Below are 12,731 nucleotides of genomic sequence, written 5' to 3' on the forward strand. Positions count from 1 at the left end.
GCTGCCAAGGTCAAAGCTCTCTCACACCCACCTGGAGTCACAGCTCTGACCTGTTCCCATCAAACGTCCTTTCAAGGCCTATTTTACAGTGGGAGACTGCAGCCATTTCAGGAATCTGTTTATATTCAACAATGTGCGATTATGTTTGGGGTATGCGATTGCATCAGTGCTACTTCACTCAACATGCTTGTTCTTTGACTCTTTCTCATCACTATGCACTGTGACTTTTCTGGTGGAGGATCTTCCACCAGGTTTACAGCAGAGGGTGTATTTGAAAGCACAGTGGAAAATATTATAGTTTATTTTTTTTGCAGTAAAAAGTTGCGTCCTGTTTTTTGCAGTATCTGTTGGGGGTCTGCAGCTTATATCCTTATATTCGAGACAGAGGGAGCAGACGGGATTAAAGCATATTTGAGGCTCCAAGTTTGACCTGAAATGAAGGTCCTGCATTCTTCTGGCTTAAAGGAGAGCAATATTGACCATATCCGCTATGTCTCAGCACAGGAAATTGTCTGTCTGTGGCACTAAATAACATGATGTGCTCTTAGCAACTGTCAATGAGGACAAGTTGCTGTCTAAACAGCATATATAAACTATTCCATTTTAAAGCATAAAATAGCTTAATTGTATTTTCTGCCCTTTTCAGAGTTGAGTTCTTGCTCAAACAAAATACAACAAGCAATTACCTGTACTGTAATGGTGAGCCACAACACTGCATTCTGCTCATTTGTCATCTTAAATTCTTACATTTAAACTTATCTCATGTGTTACAATGTAATCTCTTATCTCATTATAAACAATTATTTGAGTGTGGTAGGACATGCATTTTGTTCTCAATGTTACTTTTTTCCCTTTGTTTTATATTCTTTAGATGTAGCGTGAATCTTATTCCTCTGTCATGAATTTCCCTAAATACAGAAACATAAGCATAAGGGCAAAATTGCAAAACATGTAAATGCCTAGAGACTGAATTTGGATCAGAAACAAACCTAGAATTCTTTGTGACTTTGTGGTATTTCAACATCTTTTCCGAGCTAGAGCAGCCTAACCTGATCATCATTCCTGTAGTTCTGTCTCTCACACACCAAAAGGATTTAAACCCTTTTTTCACCACAACAATCTGTTGTGTGGTGTTACAGTAGTTAGAAACCGGGCATGCATGGATAAGCCTCAACCAGGTGAACATTTTTGCCATGAAGTGCCTTAAGATTTAGCCTGATTTAGCTCTTTACATGACAGGTAAAAAGTCAATGAGGTCTACTTGACATTGTGCACTTGAACAACTTCCACAGATTGTAGAGGTGGAACTCTCTACGCTTCAGGCAATTTCTGTCAATTAAAAGCCTCAACACAACCAGTCTAACGGGTTTGGGTGCATATCTCAAAACTGGGACGTTTTAGGTAGTAATTTTGTAATACAGTACTATAGTTTTAGCAGTGACCCATTTCAAACTAAGTCAAAAGTATAGAATGGTACAGGGCTGTATTACTGCAACACTCACCTTCCAAAGTTGAGGAAAGACACTGGTTTCAGGTTGTTTTTTTTTTAATGCTGTCCTATTTTATTAAAATTATCAAATTTTATACCTTGTAGGACTTCTAGGTCACTTTTTATTACATGTGTTTACAGTGTTTCTCACTCAAATTGTAGGAGGTGTATCACTGAGACCTAGTTTGAGCAGTGCTATTTGTTTTATTTAGAATTACATATCTGTTTGTTCTCCTATGAGTTAATCATTATTTAGATCTATGTTACTTGAGACTAGTCAATTAAAACTATTACTATTATTTACTATTAATAGACTATTTTAATCTTAATTTAGAAATGATAGTCTGGGTTTAGATCTAGTGGTGTTTAGTAAGCAAAATATTACCTTAGAAGAGAAGCACTGTCGGTGTAGTAGCTCTTGCCACCAGTAGAGGGCGTAAATATGCTACACTGGGGACTACAAATCAACATGTGAAGCAGCAGAAGCAAGGGGCAGGACTTGACGTAGCTCGTTTGTGATGATGTTGCGTGGTTTTACTCATTGGAGTAGCCCTACGACGAGAAACACGCCGCTCTGACTCAGACCAAGTCCTCGTGGCAGAGCTTGGCCGACTCTGAGCTACAGTCAGCGGCGGAGGGGAACGAGCCGGGACGGAACGGGAAGCGTAGCACCAGACAACGGGGGTAAAAGCAACACGGAAACATCCAGTGAAGATGTCGGCGGTAAAAAAAAGAAACTCAAATTCTTCTGTAGACAAGGAGGAAGACAAGCAAGTGACAGAGAGGATGCTGTCACCGGGAAGCCCTATGGAAACGACAGAAACCGGAGCTCTCGTGCCCGAAGACACTAACGGTAAAGAGGCGGGAGGAGAGGATGATGGGGTCGTCCTGAAGCAGACCATCACTCTGTTAAACGGCGTGGCCATCATCGTGGGCACCATCATCGGCTCGGGCATCTTCGTTACTCCCTCCGGGGTTGTGAAGGAGGCCGGGTCCGTGGGTTTATCCTTGGTGGTGTGGGCGGTTTGTGGGGTATTCTCGACTGTTGGGGCTCTGTGCTACGCCGAGCTGGGGACCACGATCACGAAGTCTGGCGGGGATTATGCCTACATCCTGGAGGTGTACGGCTCCCTACTGGCTTTCCTGAAACTGTGGATTGAGCTGCTCATCATACGACCATCCTCGCAGTATATCGTCGCGTATGTCTTTGCTACATACCTCCTAAAGCCCCTGTTCCCCGCGTGCCCCGTCCCGGAGGATGCAGCCAAGCTGGTCGCGTGCCTTTGTATCCGTAAGTACTCGATCCAAAAGAGGACAGACATCCTCCACTTGCGAGATGATGCAACCCCGGCAGTCAGCATGAGGCAGTGTATGCACAAACCAGAACAGAACACTAGTACATTTGACTTCAACATTTAAATAAACATACCCCACGCACGAAATTACACATCCTATTATGGACTTATCTTAGCCACCTTTACTTCACCGATACATTGGCACGTGTAACTCAGTCTAAGTTCTCGGGCGGGACAAAATGCCGCGTTATTTCATCATTTTGTGCGTCAGGGAGGATACCCGCATGTGAGTGGTTCTTTCAAAGACTAAAAAGTGATTTTTTTCGCTTTTACTGTATATATATTTGTACAGTTCGATAACGTTTTAAATTTCTTAATTAAGGAAAAAAGGAAATTGTTACTGCTGCAAAAAAGGAAATTATTACAATAATTTCCTTTTTTTTGCAGTAGCCAAACTTCAGGGCTTCCATGAGCCCAATTTTCTTTTCATGTGAAATCGGTGTATAATAAATATCTTGGCTAAAGACAGTGATTACTTTTTGTACCAGTCTTTCTTCTAGATAATTGCCACACAGCAGGTGCTCTCTATCCATGTGGGGTGAACCGTCCGATATTCACATATGACCCATGTTTATAGAAAAAGGGGTTTTCCAGCAGTAACGCTGGTGCTAAGCTTTATACTGAGTGAGGACTAAATCCTAATTGGGCCCACATGACAAGGCAGTGAACCTGAGGCCTCCCTCTTTAGGATTACCCACTACTCTGTGGGTATGTGTGTGTGTCTGTGCCTGACTGGGGTGTACGATCTGGGGCAGGCCACTGGGGGTCAATCTACACATACATAATGCCTTTGGCCTGTGTAAAAATTAGACATTTGTCTCTGTGGGAATGGTTCATCTATGCATGAGTAGGTCTGCACTAGACACTGACAATATGAGAGAGGTGCTCTCTACTGTATCCAGTGTTCATTAACACAGAGTCTCTTTGTGCTTTGTCCTGTCTCTTGGCCTAATTTAGGGGCTTTGAAAGGACTTGGTGCTTTAGTTAATCACTTCTAATGGGGTTCAGGACTATCCTCAACAAGTGTATGTTGATGGGAGTTTCTAGAAATAGAAAAAAGCATATTGGCAAATAACAATTTCTTTTGAAAAAGAGCTTCATAAATAGAACAAGGATATGTTATTTTTGAAAAGAACAATCTCTCTCTTTTCAGTGCTACTGACCTTTGTGAACTGCTACAGTGTGAAGGCGGCCACCAGAGTGCAGGACTTTTTTGCAGCAGCCAAGCTCCTGGCCCTCGCTCTCATCATCATCATTGGATTTGTGAAGATTGGCCAAGGTAATTCTTTTGAACAAAAAACGTTTCTACCCCTATGATATTTACAATGTATTGACATTTTTATTATTTGCATTTATTGGATGAGTTTAGTAAATCATAATAATACAATAATAGAGGTCAGCCAAAATAAGTTACTACAATGTCTTTAAGCATGGGATTGTTGTATTGTTCTCATCCAAACTTGACCCACTAAAATAATCCAATATGGTAATTTCTTTACTAGATTGGTTTAATGTAGGCACTATGCCTCTCAAAAAATTCTGGATTTTTTAGAGCCATGTCTGGTACCTCGATAAGGTGCCAGGCCATTAATTAGATATTTATGAAGTCGACCCAAATGGAGATAGTAGACAATGCTTGCATACTGTCTCCTCTGAAGCACAACACTACTATTAATCTACTAGAAGTGTGGGGCTAAACATGTGTCTTCCTTAAGGATGTGAGTTGTTGGCTTGAAGCAGTACTAGACACATTGCCTGCTTACCTGCTTCTGAGATTATTGAAGTTCATGTATTTGAAATGGGTGTTAAAACCTAACAGTGGTGGCATGATATGTTTTGAAGCATCCTGTTCATTTGTCTGTGAAATGTCCCACTCAGGTCCCACTCAGCTTAAATCGAACTTTGAACATTTGTGTGCTTGCTGCAAAGGCCTACTGTGCACCTGTGGCAGGAACAACTAGAGCAAGTAGATGTGAAGCGTCCCATAAAAAAACAAAACAAAACAAAGCATAGTGTCCTTGTGTGAAAGGCTTCAGGACAAACCGAGATTAGAGTGAAAGAAAGGGAGATCCCTGCACAGTACTTTGCAGTACTTTGATTAGACAGTAGATTGCAATACTTTGATTTAACTAGTGCCTAGATACATCTTACCTTTCTACTCTGCCCTGACCCTTTGACCTTTTGACACCTTAACCACACATCACTTGCCCTTTTTATTTTTTCACTTTGCCTGAAGCTGCAAATACTGAAACAGCATTTCAACAACTCTCTTTGTTGAATTTGGAATTCCAAAATGAAAGTAACTACTTTTGGTTACTAGTATTACTTTTCAGTGCACTTGAAAATACAATCACCCCATAATGTTGCGATAATGCATGATCCTATTGAAAAATACAGTCAACATGGAACCTGTATAATCTAGAAGAAAAAGGAAATTATTACATGATTGAAAAAAAATACCCAGTTAACATTGTACAGTCTTAAGCTCTTGTTTACATTGTCAAATTCTGTTAATATCTTGTTAAATGCATGGAGTTGGCCTGTGATTTCCACCAGAAGTGCTTGTCACATATACATGATAGTTAAAAAGAGGCCCATTTCATATTAATTCTTCAGGGACGTGCCATAAGTCTGAGGCCACACAAAATGACTGGGTGTTTGTGTGGAGGTCACAGGTCTCAGATCAGCTGACTGGTGGGCTAACAAAACCAAAACACTCACTCGAATTGTTGAGAAATAGAGCAGAAAGACAAGTTCTAACAAAAGGTATAACAGAACTGTTCACAAACCTCCAGGAAGTGTCAGAAATACTGGCTCTACTCTGAACTCCTCCCATATTACTAAGCTCCTTACCCTAAGGAAACGCCAAGCCACCCTGTGGAGGAAACTCATTTCGGCCAGTTGTATCCGCGATCTTGTCCTTTCGGTCATTACCCAAAGCTCTTGACCATGGATGAGGGTAGGAACATAGATTGACCGCTAAATTGAGAGCTTTGCCTTTCAACTCAGATCTTTCTTCACCACAACAGTCCGATACAGCGACCGCATCACTGCGGATGCTGCACCGATCTGCCTGTCAATCTCATGCTCCATCTTTCCTTCACTCGTGAACAAGACCCCAAGATACTTGAACTCCTCCACTTGAGGCAGAGACTCACCACCCACCTGGAGAGGGCAAGCCACCTTTTTCCGGTCTAGAACCATTGCCTCGGATTTGCAGAAGCTGATTCTCATCCCAGCCACTTCACACACAACTGCAAACAGCCCAGTGCCTGCTGCAGGTCCTGGCTCGATGAAGCCATCAGGACACCATCATCTGCAAACAGCAGAGATGAGATCTCCTGGTTCCAGAACCGGACCTCCTCGGGCCCCTGGCTGCGCCTAGAAATTCTGTCCATAAATGCAATGAACATAACGGGTGACAAAGGGCAGCCCTGATGGAGTCCAACATGCACTGGGAACAGGTCTGACTTACTGCCGGCAATGCGAACACAGCTCCTGCTCCGGTCATACAGGGACCGGACAGCCCTTAGCAAAGAGCCCCGGACCCCATACTCCCGGAGCACCCCCCAAAGGACACCACAAGGGACACGGTTGAATGCCTTCTCCAGATCCACAAAACACATGTGGACTGATTGGACAAACTCCCATGAACCCTTGAGGACCTGATAGAGAGTATAGAGCTAGTCCAGTGTTCCGCGACCAGGACGAAAACCACACTGGTCCTCCTCATAAATCATGAGGTTTGACTGTCGGTCGGATTACTGGGAAGGCTGAGGAGTGTGATTCTCCTGTAATTGGAACACACCGTTCAGTCTGGTTTAATTGCATAAAACATTATATTATTTCAGTGTGACAGATGGCTCTGATCTGTCAGTGAAGCAGTGGTAATGTGTGAGGTGATTGTAGTGAGGGCAGGGCTACAGCGGCTGGCGTATGTCAGTTAAAATAGAAGTAAGTGCAAAAGTAGAATAATTACACCCTGGAAACCTTTCCAAGATTCTCTTTAAAGGCATTGTTCAGGTATTGGAGGCATCACAGACAAATCCCAAGATGACCTTTTGTGCAGTGTACATATACTACAGGGAGAAGACTCATACAGTTTAACCATGTTGTGGCTGACATGAGCAGTTAACAGCTTTTAATGTACTTTCATGCCTATAGTCATGTTGAGGAGTTCAGTGTAAGTATGAAGAGTAATAGTATACTGTTTACTCTAAGATGAAGCCAAAACGGCATCCTGATTTTCTTTAATCCACCATAAGTCAATGCAGACGTGTCATGTGAGCTTATTGCTTATTAAAGACACAAGAACTAATCTCCATTTGTTACAATTTTATTTTTTGTGTGGGGTCTCTAGTCCCCTTTAAAACTGGAGTGCTCTCCAAAAGCACTCTCTATTTGCCTTAGCACTTGTAATGACTGTTTCCCAAAATCCCACAGATTACTTACATCTAGACAAATGGAGGCTCATGGTGATACTTATATCTGAAGGGGAAACTGAAATCCCATTTTGCTAATCCAAACCTATCTTTGACATTTATTTAGACAATGTTAGATCAAGAAACATCACATTTAAGTAACTGGATAATCAGTAGGATTAAAACAAAATAAAACAAAATGTAATATTTAAAAAAAAAAAACAGTTAACTTTGACACAATTTAATGCAATCATTGTTGAGGTGGTAGATAACCCCACAGACACCTGTGCTGGTGAGTCCTGTACCATATTTATCCTTTTTGTGAGTCAGGTTTACTGCACTCTAAGATTAGAGACCATTGTAATCTGATTAGCTGCAGAAAATCCCTCTTCTCTCACTCCGACGCCAGCCGACTCGGTTTGAAAGTACAACAAAGCGTAGATGTTAAAACCTGGGTATTTCTCATACAGGATAAATTAAATACAATAACAGTAGTTCCATGTTGGTGTAGGGTGGATTATTTTAATTCATGAAAATACCATTTGTCTCCTATTTTCCCAGTTGAAAATGCGACTCAAAATATAAACCACGATAAACTATATAATTACACTTATAATTTAATTTAATGTCATTTGTGTGTGTGTGTTTTTTGTTTTTTTTTTGTTAAGTGTCTTCAAACTTATATTAGGCTTTCCAAAAAGCCTAATATAAGTTTGATGAATTATTATTATTAAATTTCATTGATATTTCAAACAGAAATTGCATCACTTATGTGACTATTTAGAATTTTTCAGACGGGCACGCTGCTCCTTGTTGATCTTGTATACTGTATTTACTTAGTTTGATAGTCATGTGCTGTTTGCTCATATTTTTTATTACATGAGGTAAAAGCATTGCCATGAAGCAATAGTGAAGGATAAGACATTGAAGTCTGTAACGGTTAGCATCAGATCCACATTTACCTGGATCCCCCCTGGAGGGATCCTCCAGGGAGTCAGGGAGCAGGGGGCATTATTCTGGAAAGACCTGTTCATGTGAGGCCTGAGGCAGTGTGGCTTTGGTTTTAGTCTTGTGACTTCACTATAGTGTAAAATATTACCAATGAATTTAGAAGTCATTCTAAGTGAACAGTGACTGACAAATTCAGCAAAAAAATATCATCATAATTGATGAGGAAATTTATCTCAAAATACAGCTCAATTAATGAGTGCTGTTTATTGTTGCTGAGCAATTTCTTAATTGGGGCTCAGGCCAGATGGTTATCTCGGGTGAACTGTGGTGGGAGATAAACGGGCAGACGTCCAGTGTTAACCAGGCTGTTCCCACGCTGCACTGGGCTTAGGGCTAACCTCACAGTACCAACAGTGCCCCGGGCTGTTGGTTTAGCAACCGTCCAAGTGTCTGAGAATGTGAGTGCATGTTTCAGGGAGCAGAGTTTATAGGAATGTGCTGTAGATCTCTAAAAAAATGGAGGTCCAAGAAATCGCCATAAATCCCTGGCATGGTTAAGAAGTTCCAGTAAAGTCCTAATGCTTTTCAGCTCCTCTTAAGTGGCGTATCAAAGTCTGTCTCATTCATAAGTCCACTGTCCCCCAGCAACATAATCTTTCATTCATTTGTTCTTTTTTATTGTAATTCCCACATGCTGTACCTGTCTGTTTTCAAAGACAAAAGAGATTCTGATTTACTTTGTACTAAGCTGCTTGTTTTTGTTTTCAACTAGGTGGTACAGATGACCTACTTCCAGAAAATTCCTTCCAAGGCTCTAAATATGATTTTGGCAGTATTGGTCTGGCATTGTACAGTGGGCTATTTGCTTATGGTGGTTGGTGAGTGCACCTTCACAAGATTTGCACATGCATAATAATTCAGGGTGTAATCTCTTCTTTTCTATTATAGGAATTACCTAAATTTTGTTACTGAAGAGATGATAGAGCCATACAAGTAAGCATCATCTGTATTTTCTTTCGGCATAGACCTGAAAATCCTTTGTAAGTGTGATGTCATTTTTTTGTTTTTATAGAAACCTTCCACGTGCCATAATCATCTCGTTGCCCATAGTGACTATTGTCTACGTTCTCACCAATCTGGCCTATTTCACCACTCTGACCCCAGAGCAGATGCTCAACTCTAAGGCAGTGGCTGTGGTCAGTACACTATACAATTTTGACAAAAATATAGCAAAGTTTATGTATGTGTTATTATTAACATGTGTCTCTTACAGGACTTTGGGAACTGTTACCTTGGCCCAATGTCCTGGATAATTCCAGTATTTGTTGGGCTGTCCTGTTTTGGATCTGTCAATGGCTCTTTGTTCACCTCCTCCAGGTAATGCATTGAAAAAGTTTTACTACAATTTAAGATAAACTCACTAAATTCAGAAATGGAACCATAGTATTACATTACTTCCTTTTAAAAAAAGATTTTCTCCAAACAGTGTAGTACAGTCATTTTTGTATTTGCACTATATCAAACTGCACTATTTACCTTTTCCACAAGTTCTCAACTGATTAATTAAACTGTATTTGGTGGTTTGTATGCAATCCTGTCCATGAGTTTCAGGACTATTCAAAACTAAATATGATATCTTGTGAATGGGGAAAAAGTGAAAATATTATATATACCAGGAAGTTGAAAAAGCATGAATAGATTCACTCCCTTCTGATGGAAGAAGCCAGAGCTAACACATTTCTGTCCTGTTCACAGATTGTTTTTTGTGGGGTCTCGTGAGGGTCACCTGCCCAGTCTGCTGTCCATGATTCACCCCACTCTGCTCACCCCTCTTCCTTCTCTTATATTCACTGTATGTTCTTGCACAAGTCACCTTTAGAGGCTCAGTATTTTATTTGCAAATTTACACTGATATTTTCAATCTTTCTGCAGTGTTTGATGACCCTTCTGTACGCTTTCTCTAATGACATCTACTCAGTGATCAACTTCTTCAGCTTCTTCAACTGGCTCTGCATTGCCCTGGCCATTTTGGGAATGATGTGGTTGCGTTATAAGAAGCCTGAGCTTGAACGTCCAATTAAAGTAAGCATACAATTGTGCTGTTTTCATTCACTATCTGAGTTTGTTAGTAGAATACTCTGACAAGAAAATCCTCAACCAGATTATTTGGTCAAATCTAGGTAGAAATAGTTAACTGATACCTAGGATTATTCAAGTTACAATACAAGGTAATTGAAAGAATGTAAAAGAAAAAAGTGTTTATTCTAGAAGTAAAATTCAATTGAATCTATATTCTAAAGTTAAGCTGATGACACATTAAGGAGATAGTTATTTATTATACAAAAAAAAAAGATTCCATCAGTACTTGGCCATAGAGTCTATACATAATCTTGAATAATTGTTTTTAAAAAGTGATGTTTCTTCCCTCAATAAACAAGACACTAAAAGTTGATATTGCCACATTCTTTATGAAATGATTCAGGGTTGTTAAGCTGAGAACAAAAGAGAGGTCAGGTGTGGATGAACAGGTGTGTCCTGGACTAATTGCAGTGACTGGTCTACTTGTAATAGTGTCCCTCCTGATTGTATTATAGAGTAGAGTTATAGACTAGCTACCATAAGCTATATTGCTATTTATTATTCCTAAACTATACGTTTCTATATATAAAGGGTTAATGTATATTTTTTCCTTACAGGTGAACATCCTATTGCCGATCTCCTTTGTGTTGGCTTGTCTGTTTCTCATCATTGTATCATTTTGGAAGACACCGGTTGAGTGTGCTATCGGCTTTGGCATCATTGTCACTGGACTTCCTGTTTACTTTTTTGGCGTGTGGTGGAAGAACAAACCTAAGTGGCTGCTCAATGCCATCTGTGAGTGTAATAGTTTTATAGTATAGTTTTATTTATGCCAGAATGTGTGGCAAAAATATAAAGTGTGACAAATGAAAAGATCTTATTGTTCATGTGCTAACTTAGTATTGCAAGCTTTAACTGTTATAGAATTCTTTCAAACACACCTATGTCTACTCTGTGTTGGTTTATCACTAATCTATTTCTGACTGTGCATTTGGTGAAATTGACCAATTATATTTTTGTTTCTTCAGTCTCTACTACAGCCATGTGTCAGAAGGTGATGGAGGTGGTCCCCCAGGAGTCCTAACTTGTGGATATTTTCCACTCCAATGTCCCCTACAGTGACTGGAGGTCTGAAGTGACACTCATGGCGCATGACCTCAGTTCACCCTAATGCTCTAACGCACGCTCACCCTGGTCTGCACAGTGCTGATAAAAGAGGCATCCAGTACTACACTCCTTTTAATAAAATATTTAGTTTCTAATTACTTTTTAGGTATTTTTACAGTGCAGTTTTATTGTATTGATATTTTTTAGTGTACATTTTGTGAATAAGTTCTTGTGTAAAGACCTGTCTGCCCTGGCAGCCTGTTGTATTTATCAAGTTGTGCCTTATGTGGCAAATGAAGTTGAGCTGTAGCGGTTATTGCTCTTTTAGCCTTGCTTTGGCAAAACAAGGATTTCATTCTGAATTCTCCAGTAACTGCTCTCAACAGCAGCTTTAGCACTTGCCAAAGGTTTTGTGTTTTCCTCAGTGTCTGTTCTGCTGTATGAACACAATTAGCCTGAGGTGACGGTAGAAGTGAAGGTGTTCCTAACTTTTTTCCCCAAGATTTTTCTCTTTGGTGCTTATTGAGTTTTCACATTTTTACTGTATTTCCATCAGGTTATATTCCCGGAGTATGTACGGTTGCTTTGGTTGTGTGAGTAACTAGTTTAAAAATAATTTCTCTGTCCACACTTCACAAACACACATCCAATCACACATGGTCACAGCTGAAACAGGTGAGTTTCTGTCAAACACAGATATGAAGGTATATGGGTTTGGGCACAGGACAAACGTAAACTAACAGGCCCTTGTTACTTTTGCCTAAAGGTTTCACAGGACAATGTTGTTATGTTTTTTCTACAAGTGTGGTAATGGTCACTAATATGTGTGAGAATCATTATGTTTAAAATTGTGATAGTTCAAGCAGCACAGCACTGAGCAAGAATTCCTATGTTTTTCACAACCACAACATGTCTCTTACGCACAACTGCTGTTCATATCAGACTAACTGTCAAAGACCAAGCAATGTCCTGACTGTAGAGACACGTGAAGGCCACATGAAGCTGACATTTTAGAGCTCGATCTTTTCTAACACTGGAGCCGGCAAATACGTTGCCGGTCACTAACTCTGTAGACAAATAGAGACTTTTATTTATTTATTTGTAGAATACTTTTTTTTTTTTTTTTTTAGTCCCTATACTTTGTTTACAGGGCATTGATGGAAGCGCTTTACAAATAAATTCTTTTTTCCACTGTGTTCCTTTTGTTTAATATCTGTTTGCACCATCTTTTTATGTGATCTTTTATTCGCATGCGTTTGTGTAAAACCAAAGAACTATAGTCAACTATAGTATTTTTCACATAATTTATAATTTTACCTTATTTATACC

General features: G+C 40.0%; 1 protein-coding gene across 1 annotated transcript; it reads left to right on the forward strand.

The window, feature by feature from the left end:
• Positions 1 to 1,941: 1,941 nt before the first annotated feature.
• Positions 1,942 to 11,716, forward strand: slc7a5 (solute carrier family 7 member 5). Its single transcript, XM_033968170.2, has 10 exons — positions 1,942 to 2,780; positions 3,998 to 4,123; positions 8,989 to 9,094; positions 9,165 to 9,209; positions 9,289 to 9,412; positions 9,490 to 9,593; positions 9,972 to 10,068; positions 10,149 to 10,298; positions 10,913 to 11,090; positions 11,324 to 11,716. The coding sequence occupies exons 1-10, from the start codon at positions 2,204 to 2,206 to the stop codon at positions 11,377 to 11,379; spliced, it is 1,563 nt and encodes a 520-aa protein (XP_033824061.1). The 5' UTR covers positions 1,942 to 2,203; the 3' UTR covers positions 11,380 to 11,716.
• The last annotated feature ends 1,015 nt before the right edge of the window (positions 11,717 to 12,731 follow it).

The sequence above is a fragment of the Periophthalmus magnuspinnatus genome, chromosome 6 (assembly GCF_009829125.3).
Source record: "Periophthalmus magnuspinnatus isolate fPerMag1 chromosome 6, fPerMag1.2.pri, whole genome shotgun sequence".
NCBI lineage: Eukaryota > Metazoa > Chordata > Actinopteri > Gobiiformes > Gobiidae > Periophthalmus > Periophthalmus magnuspinnatus.

Coding starts and splice junctions, on each gene's coding strand:
- slc7a5 (XM_033968170.2), top strand. CDS start 2,204: ATGTCGGCGGTAAAAAAAAGAAACTCAAATTCTTCTGTAGACAAGGAG. Junction 9,210..9,288: donor GAGATGATAGAGCCATACAA/GTAAGCATCATC, acceptor TTGTTTTTATAG/AAACCTTCCACGTGCCATAA. Junction 9,413..9,489: donor ACTCTAAGGCAGTGGCTGTG/GTCAGTACACTA, acceptor TGTCTCTTACAG/GACTTTGGGAACTGTTACCT.